The sequence below is a fragment of the Panonychus citri genome, unplaced genomic scaffold (assembly GCF_014898815.1).
Source record: "Panonychus citri isolate SS breed McGregor unplaced genomic scaffold, ASM1489881v1 Contig00101, whole genome shotgun sequence".
In the NCBI taxonomy this organism is placed as follows: domain Eukaryota; kingdom Metazoa; phylum Arthropoda; class Arachnida; order Trombidiformes; family Tetranychidae; genus Panonychus; species Panonychus citri.
Window position 1 is genome coordinate 623,116 of NW_026515506.1, and position 13,105 is coordinate 636,220.

The 13,105-nt window shown below is 29.7% G+C and overlaps 2 protein-coding genes across 2 annotated transcripts; one reads left to right on the top strand and one right to left on the bottom strand.

The window, feature by feature from the left end:
• The first annotated feature begins 438 nt into the window (after positions 1-438).
• On the top strand, positions 439-9,432 carry LOC128388693 (glucose dehydrogenase [FAD, quinone]-like). Its single transcript, XM_053348124.1, has 6 exons — positions 439-1,622; positions 3,341-3,733; positions 4,396-4,527; positions 7,237-7,358; positions 7,417-7,587; positions 7,755-9,432. The coding sequence occupies exons 1-6, from the start codon at positions 1,490-1,492 to the stop codon at positions 8,658-8,660; spliced, it is 1,857 nt and encodes a 618-aa protein (XP_053204099.1). The 5' UTR covers positions 439-1,489; the 3' UTR covers positions 8,661-9,432.
• Positions 9,433-9,449: 17 nt separating this feature from the next.
• On the bottom strand, positions 9,450-13,055 carry LOC128388692 (O-acyltransferase like protein-like). Its single transcript, XM_053348122.1, has 12 exons — positions 12,565-13,055; positions 12,339-12,502; positions 12,168-12,273; positions 11,810-11,891; positions 11,438-11,724; positions 11,281-11,374; positions 11,025-11,177; positions 10,780-10,954; positions 10,627-10,709; positions 10,289-10,523; positions 9,896-10,225; positions 9,450-9,822 (listed from the first exon to the last, which is right to left on the bottom strand). Exons 1-12 carry the CDS (start codon positions 12,848-12,850, stop codon positions 9,631-9,633), a joined length of 2,187 nt encoding a protein of 728 aa, XP_053204097.1. The 5' UTR covers positions 12,851-13,055; the 3' UTR covers positions 9,450-9,630.
• Positions 13,056-13,105: the final 50 nt, after the last annotated feature.

Here is a 13,105-nt window from a genome sequence, read left to right on the forward strand (position 1 = left end):
CTTAAAGATACAACAATTTAACACTTTCACAAAAAGTTAATCAACTGTTAACTTAATTGGCCACTAAAATATATATTTTATGCTCAATTGGGAATCAAATTTTCTGGCTCAGTGAAATTATATAAATGGAAAGCCAATAACAATAATTATCAACAAAAAACAACAATTAACAAACAATCAAGACAAACACAATAACACAAACTGATGAATAACAATCAACATATGATGAAAGAAGGGGGAAAATCAAAATGAAAGTTATTACATCATAAGAAAGAGAAAGATAGTTTCTCTCTTTCTTATCATCATGAAGATGAGAAAAAGGGGAAGGAAGGATGAAGAAGGAGGACAAATGAATGGCCTGATCGCGTTAACCCCGTAAAACTGGCCGCTAATCACGACCCGTTATTCAGGTTCTATAGATTAATGGTCGGCATTAAATGTAAACCCCTTTTCTCCTTAATAAATATTTCCTTGCCCTTCACTCCACTTTTATCATCCGCATCTTCATCTTCATCTTCATCTTCATCAGCTCCTGCATCGCCATCACAGCAAATGTACACTCACCATCAGATCACTTGAGAATCGACCAACCGACCGATCCTAAATCCCGTTCATTCAAGGGCAATTTATATCAATTCGTGTTTAATTTTGTTTCGTTTTTTTTTTAATTCTAATCAAATTTTTCTTTTAATATTCATCACAATTTATAAATTCAAGCTCTGGTTTTAATTTGCCTCTGGGTTAACTAATAATCTACATCATCTTAATCATTATTATCATCACAGCATCAACATCATCCTAAAGATCTGCCAGAAGCAACTTTTCATCCTCATCACTTTGATCATCTTTCTAAATCAGATGACCTTATATTTTAATAACAATTAACTTGATTTACTATTAACTTGGTTTAATTTTGCATCTCACAAACTGTATCATCGTAATTTTAATCATTTCAAGTTTCTTTTCTCAATCGATTGTGTATCTGATTAGTGTTTATCCATCTTAATTTACTAATTGTTATTTGCCCATTTGGATTAAACCACAAAATTTTGTAACAATTTATATTTCCGTGTACAATTTTTATCTTAATTGTTTCAAAGTTTCTCTAATGATAATGTGATAATCAATGGAAATCAATGTGACTAATTTTACTAATCATCAATGGATTAACTAAATTGTGACCATTTCAAACTAAAATTATCATCAATTCTAATATACACTGACCCTTGTCCACTTGTGATACTATTTAAAAAAAAAAGAAAATGCTAAATCACAATTAACTATTGTGATCACAATCAACAATATAAAGATAATTTAAATATCATTTACTTTGTGATCTTCGAAACTTTAAATTATCATCATCATCATTATCATCATTAGACATCATTAGAAATCAACAGCAATTAAAGTAATTTAAATCTCATCAAAGTAGCCTTAATTTTCTGGTAACAATTAACTTTAACAATTTAGATATTAATAGTAAATTAAAATGTTTGCCAAAGCAAGTGTTGCCCTTTTCCCGGCTCTTATACCGATATTATCATTCTGGATCGCCCGGAAAAGTGACCCTGTATTTCCGGTCACTCGAGATACTTGGGATAAGGAGTATGATTATATCATAGGTAAGACAATTAGCTAACAATTAACCGAATCAGATTGTTTGTTACTTCATATAATTGCCTTGTAATTTACCATCTGAAACTGTTAATCTTGTATTTTGAGCTTAATCTTAATCCATTGATCCAGTTGATTGTAATAGTTAATTGTAGTGGACACATTATTACAATTCATTGATTGTTGATCATATGTTGTGAATTAATATTCAAAATTTGATAATAATAAGTTGATCAGTTTTGACAATTGAAATAACATTAAAATAATTGTTGTTGTTGTTTTTTTCATTCAATTGATTTAAGACTGAAAAACAACAACAATCAACTTAATCACAATTATTATTAGTATCAAGTTAAACTTTTCTGGATTAAACAATTTACTCATTGGTTGACTTAATATTTACACAATCAACTGGACATTTGATTGACATGTTTTCACCTTTAAATCGTTTGATTATTATACATTTTTAATCAAAACCACAATTAACTTTGGGTTATTTCAAGATAATCACAATCAAACAATTAATCTTTTCAATCAGGTCAACATTTACTTTTACCTTAATCCATAACAATTGTAAGAAACAATTGTAAACAATTAACGAGACATTTTTATAATAATAACAATCCAACAGAAAAGAGCAACAAAAAAAAGTGAAACCAAATTAATCAAACAACAATCAACAATCAACCACAATTTAGATTCAACAATCAACGATCAAACAATGAATCAACTACTTGGTGCATGTTAAATAGTAACAATTTATTGATTATGTTGGATAATCAAATTTGGAGTGAATATAATTTATTAATAGCTCAATGAACTTTTACTTTTTTTTTCTTGTTGATTGTAAACCAAATCAACTGATTGTGATTATTTCCGTTCATCGATACATTAATATTTGATTATCAAGTAGTTTAAATATATTATGATACTATTATTATTTACAATAAACAATTTAGAAAACAATTTAGATGAAACCTGAAGATGTTGATTATGATCAAGAATATATCACAATATGAGATTAACAGTTAAATCAATTCATCAAGATTCAATTACAATTTAAAGTGGTTAACAATTTATTCAAATATCAACAAAGTAACAATCAAAGGGAGGTCTTTATGATAATCAAATTAAATCAATTTATGATTATTTATCGTACTCATGTCAAACAATTTAAGTAATATAATGAAAAAAAAAGTTAATTTTGTCATTAAATTAATTCACAAAAAGTACAGTTAGTTTCTTAATCATGATTTCATGACACAATCATCAGAGTTAATTGTTCATTTTCATATTAATGATTAACTTTCAGATTTAGTTTGAGTTAATCATTTTTTCACTCAACTCAGTTTGGACAATCAACTTAAACTAATCATCTAAATCCAGATAATTTATCATTCTAATTGTAAATGATTTTACAACAATTTTCACAGATTAAAGGGAAAACCTTTGAAAGATTATTAGAACTGTTAATCTATTGATTAGTTTGATTTAATTGTTGGAATTTTTGTTCATGAAAGTTGCTGATTAACTGTGCAACTAATTCCTAATTGGAATGATAAGACTAATTAGCGGAAGAAAAAAGATTCTTCAAGATAATAATCAAATCTACAGAGATAATTAACTTTTAGGATTGGAAAGTTTTTCTTGGTAGCATTTCAATTGTTTCTTCAAATTTATTTCGAAGTCTAATCAATGGATTATGTTGATTTTTGAACATTTCTAGTTGGCGCTGGTTCTGCTGGTTCCGTTCTGGCCAATAGACTGTCCGAAGATCCAAGAGTTAAGGTTTTACTATTGGAAGCGGGTGGAAGTGAAAACATAATAAGTGACATTCCCATCGCCTATCAAATGCTCCAACACACCCCGATGGACTGGAGCTACCTGACGGAGCCTCAAGAGTCATCGTGTTTTGGCCTGAAAGATAAACGATCCCGTTGGCCACGAGGTCGAGTCCTTGGAGGGTCAAGTGTAATGAATGTGATGCTCTATGTTAGAGGTAACCGATTGGACTACGAGAATTGGGTCAAAAACGGTGCCATCGGATGGAGCTGGGAGGAAGTGTTTCCATATTTCCTTAAATCCGAAGACAATAGAGATTCAAATTACGCTTTTAATGGTAACTGTCCAAGTAAAACTTTCAATCTCTCCCACGATTTAATGAGTAATTAATGATTAATCAGTTAATTAATCAACAAGTTCAGATGATTAAGATGATATTGGATATTGAGAGAATCCTCTTTCTATTGCTAACAGCAATTTCCAAACATTATCATTAAACTAATAATCAAAGTAAAAAGTTTTAATCAGTTGTGAGAGTAAATCAAAAGGCAACTAAACATCAACTATCAATCCAATTGTAACTTGTTAATTGTTTCAATCGCAATTCTTAAGGTTTAATTTATTTTTCTTTTATTGAATGATGATCATCATCATTATTATTATTATTAATTATAACGAAAGGAACAGTTTCTCTTAAAGTATTTACAGTTATTCAGGTCAAATTAATTATCGTCTTAATCAGTCTATAATCTAAGGTCAATATCCAATCAGCATGATAATTAAAACATGAAAACAGTGAAATTAATTTTCACTTTGATTTATATGCAATCATTTTATTCAATTATAATGAAATAATATCTTAATTGATCATCGATAATTAAACAAGTTGAGAAAAATAAATTTCTCTCCAATTCTAAATATGGAGACAATCCCTCGTTTTTTACTGGTGATTGTTTCACTTTCTTTAATTAAGTTAATTGTTCATTTGTCTCTGTACAGGTTATCATGGTCGTGGTGGACCACTGACCGTTCAATCAAGTCCATACTTAAGTCCGTTAGGCGCTGCTTGGCCTGCGGCTGGACAATTTTTGGGTTACAAGTACGTTGATGTTAATGGCGCTTCTCAAACAGGTAATCAAGTTAACTAATTAAATTGATTCATTTAAGTGTTTAGATGAATTCAATCAACCTCATCATCTTTTTAATCACCTTATTGTGATTCTAAGGAATTGATTGTTTAATCATCACAATCAAGTTTCCACAAAGGTTTCTAATTCTGGGGAAAATTCTGATTAAATTGAATTTTGAGTTGATTTTATCATTACAAATACTTGTTAAGATTTTGATGGTTAATTGTCATCACTTTAATTGTGACAATTAAAAGATTAACCAGTAAACTTTATAATACAATGTAAATCAAACAATTAGGTAGTTTAATCCGGTTTCAATTGTGAATCTTGAGTGGTAACAATTAACATTTTCCTTTAGCTATTTAAAAATTTTAGTTGATTTAATCACTAATTGTTGATTGTATTAATTTCTTATTTTTAATCCAGTCTAATTAAGACTTCAATAATTATCAACCACAAGGAATCAGTTGATTGAGTTGTAGCAATTATCTTAATCGTATAAAGATTTTAATAATTAATACTCATAATATTTGCCCAACCAACCAAGTATTTCCTAATACAATTTAATTAATTAGCCCTGAAAACTTTACAATTATCTTAATCATTATTTCACGGTCCTGTTGATTTAGCCTAATATTAGTATTTAATTGTCCCTTAATCATAAGATTGAACAATTTAAAAACTAATCCAGTCCATAAGCTATTGTTTGATTGTTACCTTAATTGTTACCTTTCAAAGGTTGATCAAAATATCAATCAAATTGTTTAACCAAATAATCAATTTTCCCAAATCAAATCACCAATAGACAACAATCAATCCTTTAATTGTTAGAATTGATCACAACAAAAAAATCAATTATATCGATTAGAGGATTTAAAGTTAATCCAATCAAAACTTCATCGCAATCAATAAATTAACTTGATTATATATAAATTTTCATTGGTAAAGGTGAAAAGTTGATTAAACCAGTTAAACTATATCAACAATTAAAAGTGTTATTAATTGTTAACCATCACAATCAACTTTAAAAGATAATTTCAAATCAATGATTACTCTTATAATTAACAACAGTTGAAAAAAAAATTAACTAACACTTATGTCAATCAAGGTTGACAAACGATGAGCAATTAATTATATCAGTTGATTGTCATGATTAACATGTAGACAACTGATTAACAAGTTAATTGCTACATAGAGAAAAGGTAGAGAAAAACAAATACAACAATTAACTGTGAAAATAAAAAGAAAACCAGTAATTAAGTTAATTGTTACGAGTGAAGTAGATGAAATAATTTTTCCAACACTCAACTAATAATATCATTGATGATTAACATTCAAACAGTTAATTAAATATTAATCACAATTTTGATCGGATCAAGAAATGAAACTTGTTAAAATTAGTTATCAACATGATAATAACAATTTAATTGTTTACTAATAATATGTTATATTTAATACTAATCATGATAACCCATTCTTATATCTAATCAACAACAATTAAGACTAATCCAGTTCAGATTTTTTTTTATTATATTATATCAAAGTAAAGCTGATCAATTTTACCACAATTGTTACAATCAAAGTCAATCAATCAATTGGAAACAACTTAATTTAGATTGTAATATTATGATTACTATTATTGATCAATCAACGCCAATTGTAGTTTAGTAAATTATTAATCACACAATGTAACTTAATCATAATTGTTGTTGAAATAACAACGCTAATTATGTTGATTAATACATATAAAAAAGATCACGATCTTTAATCATTACAATCAAAGATTAGTTTTAATTGCAAGTGAAAGAAGATCTTAAAATTAAATTGTTATCAATCAAGAGGAGAGAAAATTTAACATTATAATTAATAACAATCTAATTAATTGATGATTCAATTGTTTAATCCGTTGATTACAATTGATAACAATTATTAGTTGAGTTAATCGTGAAATCATTTGGTTGACAATTTAAATTGACACGAGATAATGATTAGCTTTGGTTTTGAAAATTGCTACTGATTGTTAATCTTAATTGTGATCAACAGTTTCGTTAAATTATCAATGATCAAAAAGCTGATTGCTTGCTAATTGTAATCAACAATCATGATATCAAATTTTTCATGGTTTAATTTTTACTTTCTCATTACTAACAATCAAACAAAAAGTAAATCAATTACATGGTTTATGGTTAATTAATGATTAGTAGTTGATTAGTTATGATTACAATTTGATTATCAAGTAATCATTATTTATGCTTCCAATAACAATAACTAAATAATAATAATAATACAACAATTTAAATTTGATTGTAAAGAATCAACCAGATTTACAAAATTAGATGAAAAATATTAATATTCAAATAGTCATTGATTGTTAATCTGAATCAATTTTCATTAAATTGTGAATTGATTGTGATAATATAAATAACATTAACTGATAATAAAAGGAATAGTTTTCAACTGTAATCACAAATAATCAGAATTGATTGTTGAATAATAATAATAAAAAAATACGAAACAATTTAAGTAACAATATAAAAATTGATCAACTATTAATATATGCTGATGATTAGTTGATTGTTGTAATAAGTTTTCAGATCAATTTGATTGATAATTTACCTTTTCATTGGTATCCCATTGATTGTTGTCTTATCCTCAATTACCCAGCAGTTGATTTAACTGTTAACTAATTATCTCTTAATCATCCCAAAAGGTTTCACGATCCCTCAAGGTACAATAAGACGAGGTGCCCGTTGTAGTACAGCGAAGGCCTATTTAATTCCGGCCAAGAATCGGCCTAATCTTCACGTGATTGCATTCGCTTATGTAACAAGAGTAAGTGTTGACTGATTGTCTTAATTGTTGGTAATTAATTAAATCACTTTATTCTCAGATAATTTTCAATGAGATGAAAAAAGCAGTCGCTGTTCAATTTGATCGTTTTTCACTTTCTTATTTGGTTTATGCTCGAAAAGAGATTATCTTATCCGGTGGATCAATTAATTCACCACAATTATTGATGATCTCAGGAATTGGACCCGCACAGCACCTTAAAGATCACGGGGTGAGTAATCTAACAATCTAATTAACTACTCTAATTGATTATGATTTGACTTGTGATTGTTTCATTCAGTCAACTTGTCAAGATTCAATTCCAATTTTTGACAATTAACTTTCATCAACGATCATTTAATTGTTTTAACTTTATTGTTGTTTCTTCACGTTATTTAGATTCCTGTGATTGCTGATCTACCTGTTGGTGCCAATCTTCAAGATCACATTTATCCCGGTGGAATGACCTTCTCAATCAATGCAAAGGTCACTCTATCTCAAGATCGTATTTTCAATGCAGCCAATTTGGGAAAATATTTTACCAAAGGAAATGGACCTTTAACCTCTTTGGGTGGAGTTGAAGGGTTAGCATTTATCCGTACAAAACGGGTTAACCAAACGATAGATTGGCCTGACGTTGAGATGCACTTTGTAACGGGTAATGTTGTTGCCGATGGTGGTAAAAGTTTAGTCGGATTAACTGGCCTTAATCCGGAAATTTGGAACCGTGTTTTCCTACCTTATACTCTTGTAGACACTTTTACCCTTGACCCCGTTTTATTGAGACCCAAAAGTCGAGGTTATGTCCGTTTAAGATCAGCTAATCCCTATGATCATCCAATCATTGATCCCAAATACTTATCTCATCCGGATGATGTTTTGACCATCGTCGAGGCCATGAAAATAGCTCTGGCCATCGGCTTATCGCCTCCACTGGCCTCTTTTGGGGCTAAACTGATTGAAACCGTTTTCCCGGGCTGTGAGGTTTACATTTACCTGTCCGATGAGTACCTTGCCTGTGTCGCTCGTGTTTTCACCTCGACGATTTACCACCCGGTTGGTACTTGTAAAATGGGCTCTTCTTGGGATCCCACGGCGGTAGTTGACCCTGAATTAAGAGTTCTCGGCGGTGTTTCCGGTTTAAGGGTAATTGATGCCTCGGTTATGCCGACAATCATTTCCGGTAACACTAATGCACCAACAATCATGATTGCTGAAAGAGGAGCTGATCTAATTAAGGGTAAATTGTTAACACCTTTATCAAGTCCGATAATTGCCCAAGCTTACCCAATAATTGCTGGTTAAAGACAATTAGACAAACTCATTTATTTAATTAATTACACTAATATACACATACATAAACCACCTTCATCACAATTAGTTGATTACTTTGATTAGGATTGATTAACACCCAAGGCTGCCACTGATGCTGGTGTCTATTATTGTGTAATCATCATCCTCTTCATCTTAATCATCTTGATTGAACATCACTATTTGTCATCCGTTTTTTCACAATTAACAAGCCTCACCGTTAATTGTTGTCATTGTTACACTTAATTGTCACTATATTTCACTCCCTAACTTTTAATTATTACTAATTGTCCATACATGGTGCCATTTAAAGTACAATTGTGACCTAATTAAGCTTTTTTTTGGTTAATTGTTCATTTTTTTAACGTTGTATTTTTATCATTAGGATTTTTTAGTAATCAAATGAGTTGACTAGTCAGTTATTAATTAAGGGAAACAATAAACTATCAATTTGTTTATTTTCCCCAATTTAAAACAATTAACAACTAAACGATACAATTAAAACATTTACCTTGTTGTTGCCTTGAGGGGTGAATACTTGGGTTTTCACAACAATTAACACAATCGATGATTAATTAATCATATTAATCATATGAAAATCAGAGTAACAAATATAATAAGCTGTTAATTGTTGTTTCTTTTACTATTACATTATTTTTATAATTTCTAAATTGTTAATTGATGGCACACAAATGATTAACTCTTATTACGAGATTGAATTATGATAAATACACAACAATTAAAAGTTAATAAAGTAAAAAAAAAATTAACTCGTCATTAACGTCTCACTGATTTGTGACTTTTTTTTCACATTTAATTGTATATTTTTAATTATGATTAGTATAATTTAAGACTAATTAATGTTTGGGCAATATTTGATTTCTCAAATAAGTGATTGAATTGATTTGTTGACAAGAAACAAAAAAAAACTTATTTTTAAGGTGAAAAATTTGATTGTTGCTTGTTAATTGTTTTTATCTTTAGATGATGATTGTGATAACCTTAATTGTGATTTAATATTATTGTGGTCAGTTAATTCGGGTATTCCTTTATGACGATAAATGGCCAATAAATGAAGGAACGGGAATTCAAAGGTTATCGCTGAAAAGAGACTCAGTAAAAACGATAATAGCAAAGTGGTCATTATGAAAACGGTCTGAAAGAGAGAGAGAGAGAGAGAAACAATTAATCAGCAATTAGCGGACAATTAACAGCAGATTAATACTAACATATGATACAGCATCGGCGTTTAGTGGTGACCGATAGTAGCCAAGGATATAATAGATGATGAAAATATGCCAATAAAAGGCTTGGTAGGCCAGTTTTGCGAAAATTCTGAATCCCGACCATGAAAGCGAAATGGTCAATACATTTGAATTGTCCGAAGCCGCATGAAAGATGAGGTAAGAAACACAGATTGACCAAAAGGGGCGATGGAGTGACCCATAGATGACCCGTTCCAATTTAGTTGATTCCTCATCTCGATAAAATTTCCTCGATGACATGATAACCCATGACATACCCGAAAAAGTTAACAATAGTAACAAATTTCCAACACCCTGTTAACAATTAAAAAAAAAAGATCAATCAAATTACCATTGTAATCAATCTGGTTTTCGTACCTTCGAAAGGTTAATATGACGATATTTTGTCCAAATTTCGTGTAAAAATATACCAATACAATAGGCGCTAATCCGAGTCCAGGGTTTAATGTAAATGTTTTGAAAATAATCATCTTCACATAGACGATCAAATAATAACACCGGCGGGTAATTGTGAACATAAGTCAACCAAGCGGTAATTGTTATCGATGCAACCATAATCAGGCCATTTAAACAATAACCATGAAACGGTTTACTTAACAATTAAGATAGAAAAAAGAAAAACGATAAAAAAAAAGATGAATAAAAGAATCACAGTCAAAGTGATTTACAGCAATTAAGATTGATCATCGTCTTACCCTCCGTTGATTAAAGCCAATGTGAGGGACGAGGCGACAAAAAATTGAAAATCAGCTGATAAATACCAAGTAGCAACCAAACCCTAAGAGTAATAATCAAATTGTTGATCAATTTCAATCGAAAGAATTAAACATTTTAACTGATTAACTTACAGTTATTGGATTAACAGAAACACCGATAATGTTAATTGTGTATGTTAATGACTTCCACATATCTCTGTAAACGCTGGTGTAAAGACTTTGAACCAGAAAATCCCAATGAGGTCCATCTCCTAATCGCCGGGACATAATATAAACCATAATCATCCAAATTAGGGTTGGTGTTAATCTGATTATGTAGAAAATAAATCAAATCAAATCAATCCATAGAACGTAGATAATTAAAATTAATTGGTTACCTGAAGTATCGTAGGAAACTTGAATGAACAACTTCCCTGAAGAAAGTGGTAACTGTTTTCCAATAATCAACTGATTTAGTTTGATTGTTTGAGCCAAATTCACAAGCATTTGCATTAATCCGACGGACACTCGAATGAGCAATTAAAAATCCACTGTCAATCAATCAGCCAAGGAATAAAAAAAAGAGAGAGAGAGAGAAGATTAAATTTAATCCAATTGAGTTTAAATCTCGTAATTAAAGATATAAATCATTACCTGAGTACGAAAAAAGTATCGGTCCAAATGGATCCATTTCCAATTATTTGAAACCATCGGGAACCAATAAATGATTCAAAATTTTCGCTATTAACTAGACGATTAAATAACATAGAGATTGAGTTAATTGTGTCAGGTAACAATTTAAAATTCGTACCTGAATTAAAAACAGCGGCGACCATACAAACATGGCCTAAGATAACGATTACGATTGAAAGAGTTCGCCAACCATTAAGACAACTAATCTCATCTTTTGACGATTTATTTTGAAGTACAATTGTGAAATTGCGACGAATTGAGAAACAATAAACTAACCAAGCAATTAAATGATCCCAATTAGTGGTTAATTTACAATTAGTTTCAATGATTTTCTCAAAAGGCAAATGATACAAATCAAGTAACGTCGAGATGATCAATAGTAAACCTAATATAATGAAACATGTACTAGAAAAAAAATAACAACAACAATTAAGATGATTATCAGGTGACAAGTGGATTAATTTGATTGTCATGATAATTGTGGACTTACATGATTAATTTTTCCGACCAATCAAAAGGTAAATCATAATAGGTTTCAATTTTAATTGCATCGACAACCTTAAGAGTTGAATCTAATTGAAAGGAAAAATGAGAATCAAACAATTAAGATGTTGATTATGATTGTATCAATTTGATAATCATGATGATTAACAATTCACTTGTAATTGTATCTTAAATTGTTGACATTGTTGTTGAGCAATCAGGTTGAGTGGAAATTGAGTGTTTCCTCCAACAAACATGAATGAATATTAATGATAAGTTAATTGTAAACAAAATTGAGTTAATCATGATTCTTACGATTGTTCAATTGAATAGCAATCAATTGAATTTAGATTAAATTAACTTACTATTAGTCAGAATTGTGCTAATATCTTGGGAATTACATGTCGATGGTGAGCAAATTTCCACTGCCCTCTGGTCCCATAGACTTTGGGTTATCCGAACTCCATTATACTGAGAAAACAAAAGAGGTTAAAGGTTAATTTAAGCTAATTGTTAATCTAATTACTGCTAATTACCTTTATTCCAGTACAAGAAATTATATTCCGCCAAAATGTTCCCGAAAAATTAAATCCTAATTCAGGTGAATTAACTTTCACTTCGAGACATTGATCATATGAACCCCAATAGAAAGTGTTACCAGATAATATTCCCGATGAGGGTTGACCACAAGAATCCAATACTGGACACAGAAAGATAATTGTAAATACTTAATTTAATTCATACAATTGATTTACAACTTACATCGATAAGCCCAATTAGATTGTGATTTATAATTATGGTAAAAGTGTCTCATTGTTTGGCGACATTTTGATGTTATGTTGATCTTTTCAATGTAATTTAACTGGTCAATGGTCAAGGGATAAAAAGTATAAGGTGAATTGTGATTTGGTGAAATTGTTGATTGAAACAGTTGATTAGTTGAACAAATTGTTGGATCCCAAGGTTTACCTAATTTACCAATTACAAGATGATTTGATATAATGAGAATCACTTTAATCAATATAATAGATGAAATTGTTGACAACATAGTTTAGTTAATTGTTAATCTCCTTTTTTTTCCCCCGTTGATTAGTTGATTAAACACCAAACAAAACTGAAAACAATTAACTAGATTTAAATAGGGAATTGAATCATTCCAATTAATTGATTACCTTTGTCCTGTGAACTTTAATTGTTACCTTTCTGTTTACAGGTAAATATAATTGTAGAAACTAATTGTTGTAAACTAAATTGATCGACCATCATTTAGATGGTTAATTTTTTCCTGCAATTAAAATGGATT

Coding starts and splice junctions, on each gene's coding strand:
- LOC128388692 (XM_053348122.1), bottom strand. CDS start 12,850: ATGTTGTCAACAATTTCATCTATTATATTGATTAAAGTGATTCTCATT. Junction 10,710..10,779: donor TTTCTGTTAATCCAATAACT/GTAAGTTAATCA, acceptor TATTACTCTTAG/GGTTTGGTTGCTACTTGGTA. Junction 10,226..10,288: donor GTCATATTAACCTTTCGAAG/GTACGAAAACCA, acceptor AATTGTTAACAG/GGTGTTGGAAATTTGTTACT.
- LOC128388693 (XM_053348124.1), top strand. CDS start 1,490: ATGTTTGCCAAAGCAAGTGTTGCCCTTTTCCCGGCTCTTATACCGATA. Junction 4,528..7,236: donor TAATGGCGCTTCTCAAACAG/GTAATCAAGTTA, acceptor TCATCCCAAAAG/GTTTCACGATCCCTCAAGGT. Junction 7,359..7,416: donor CATTCGCTTATGTAACAAGA/GTAAGTGTTGAC, acceptor CTTTATTCTCAG/ATAATTTTCAATGAGATGAA.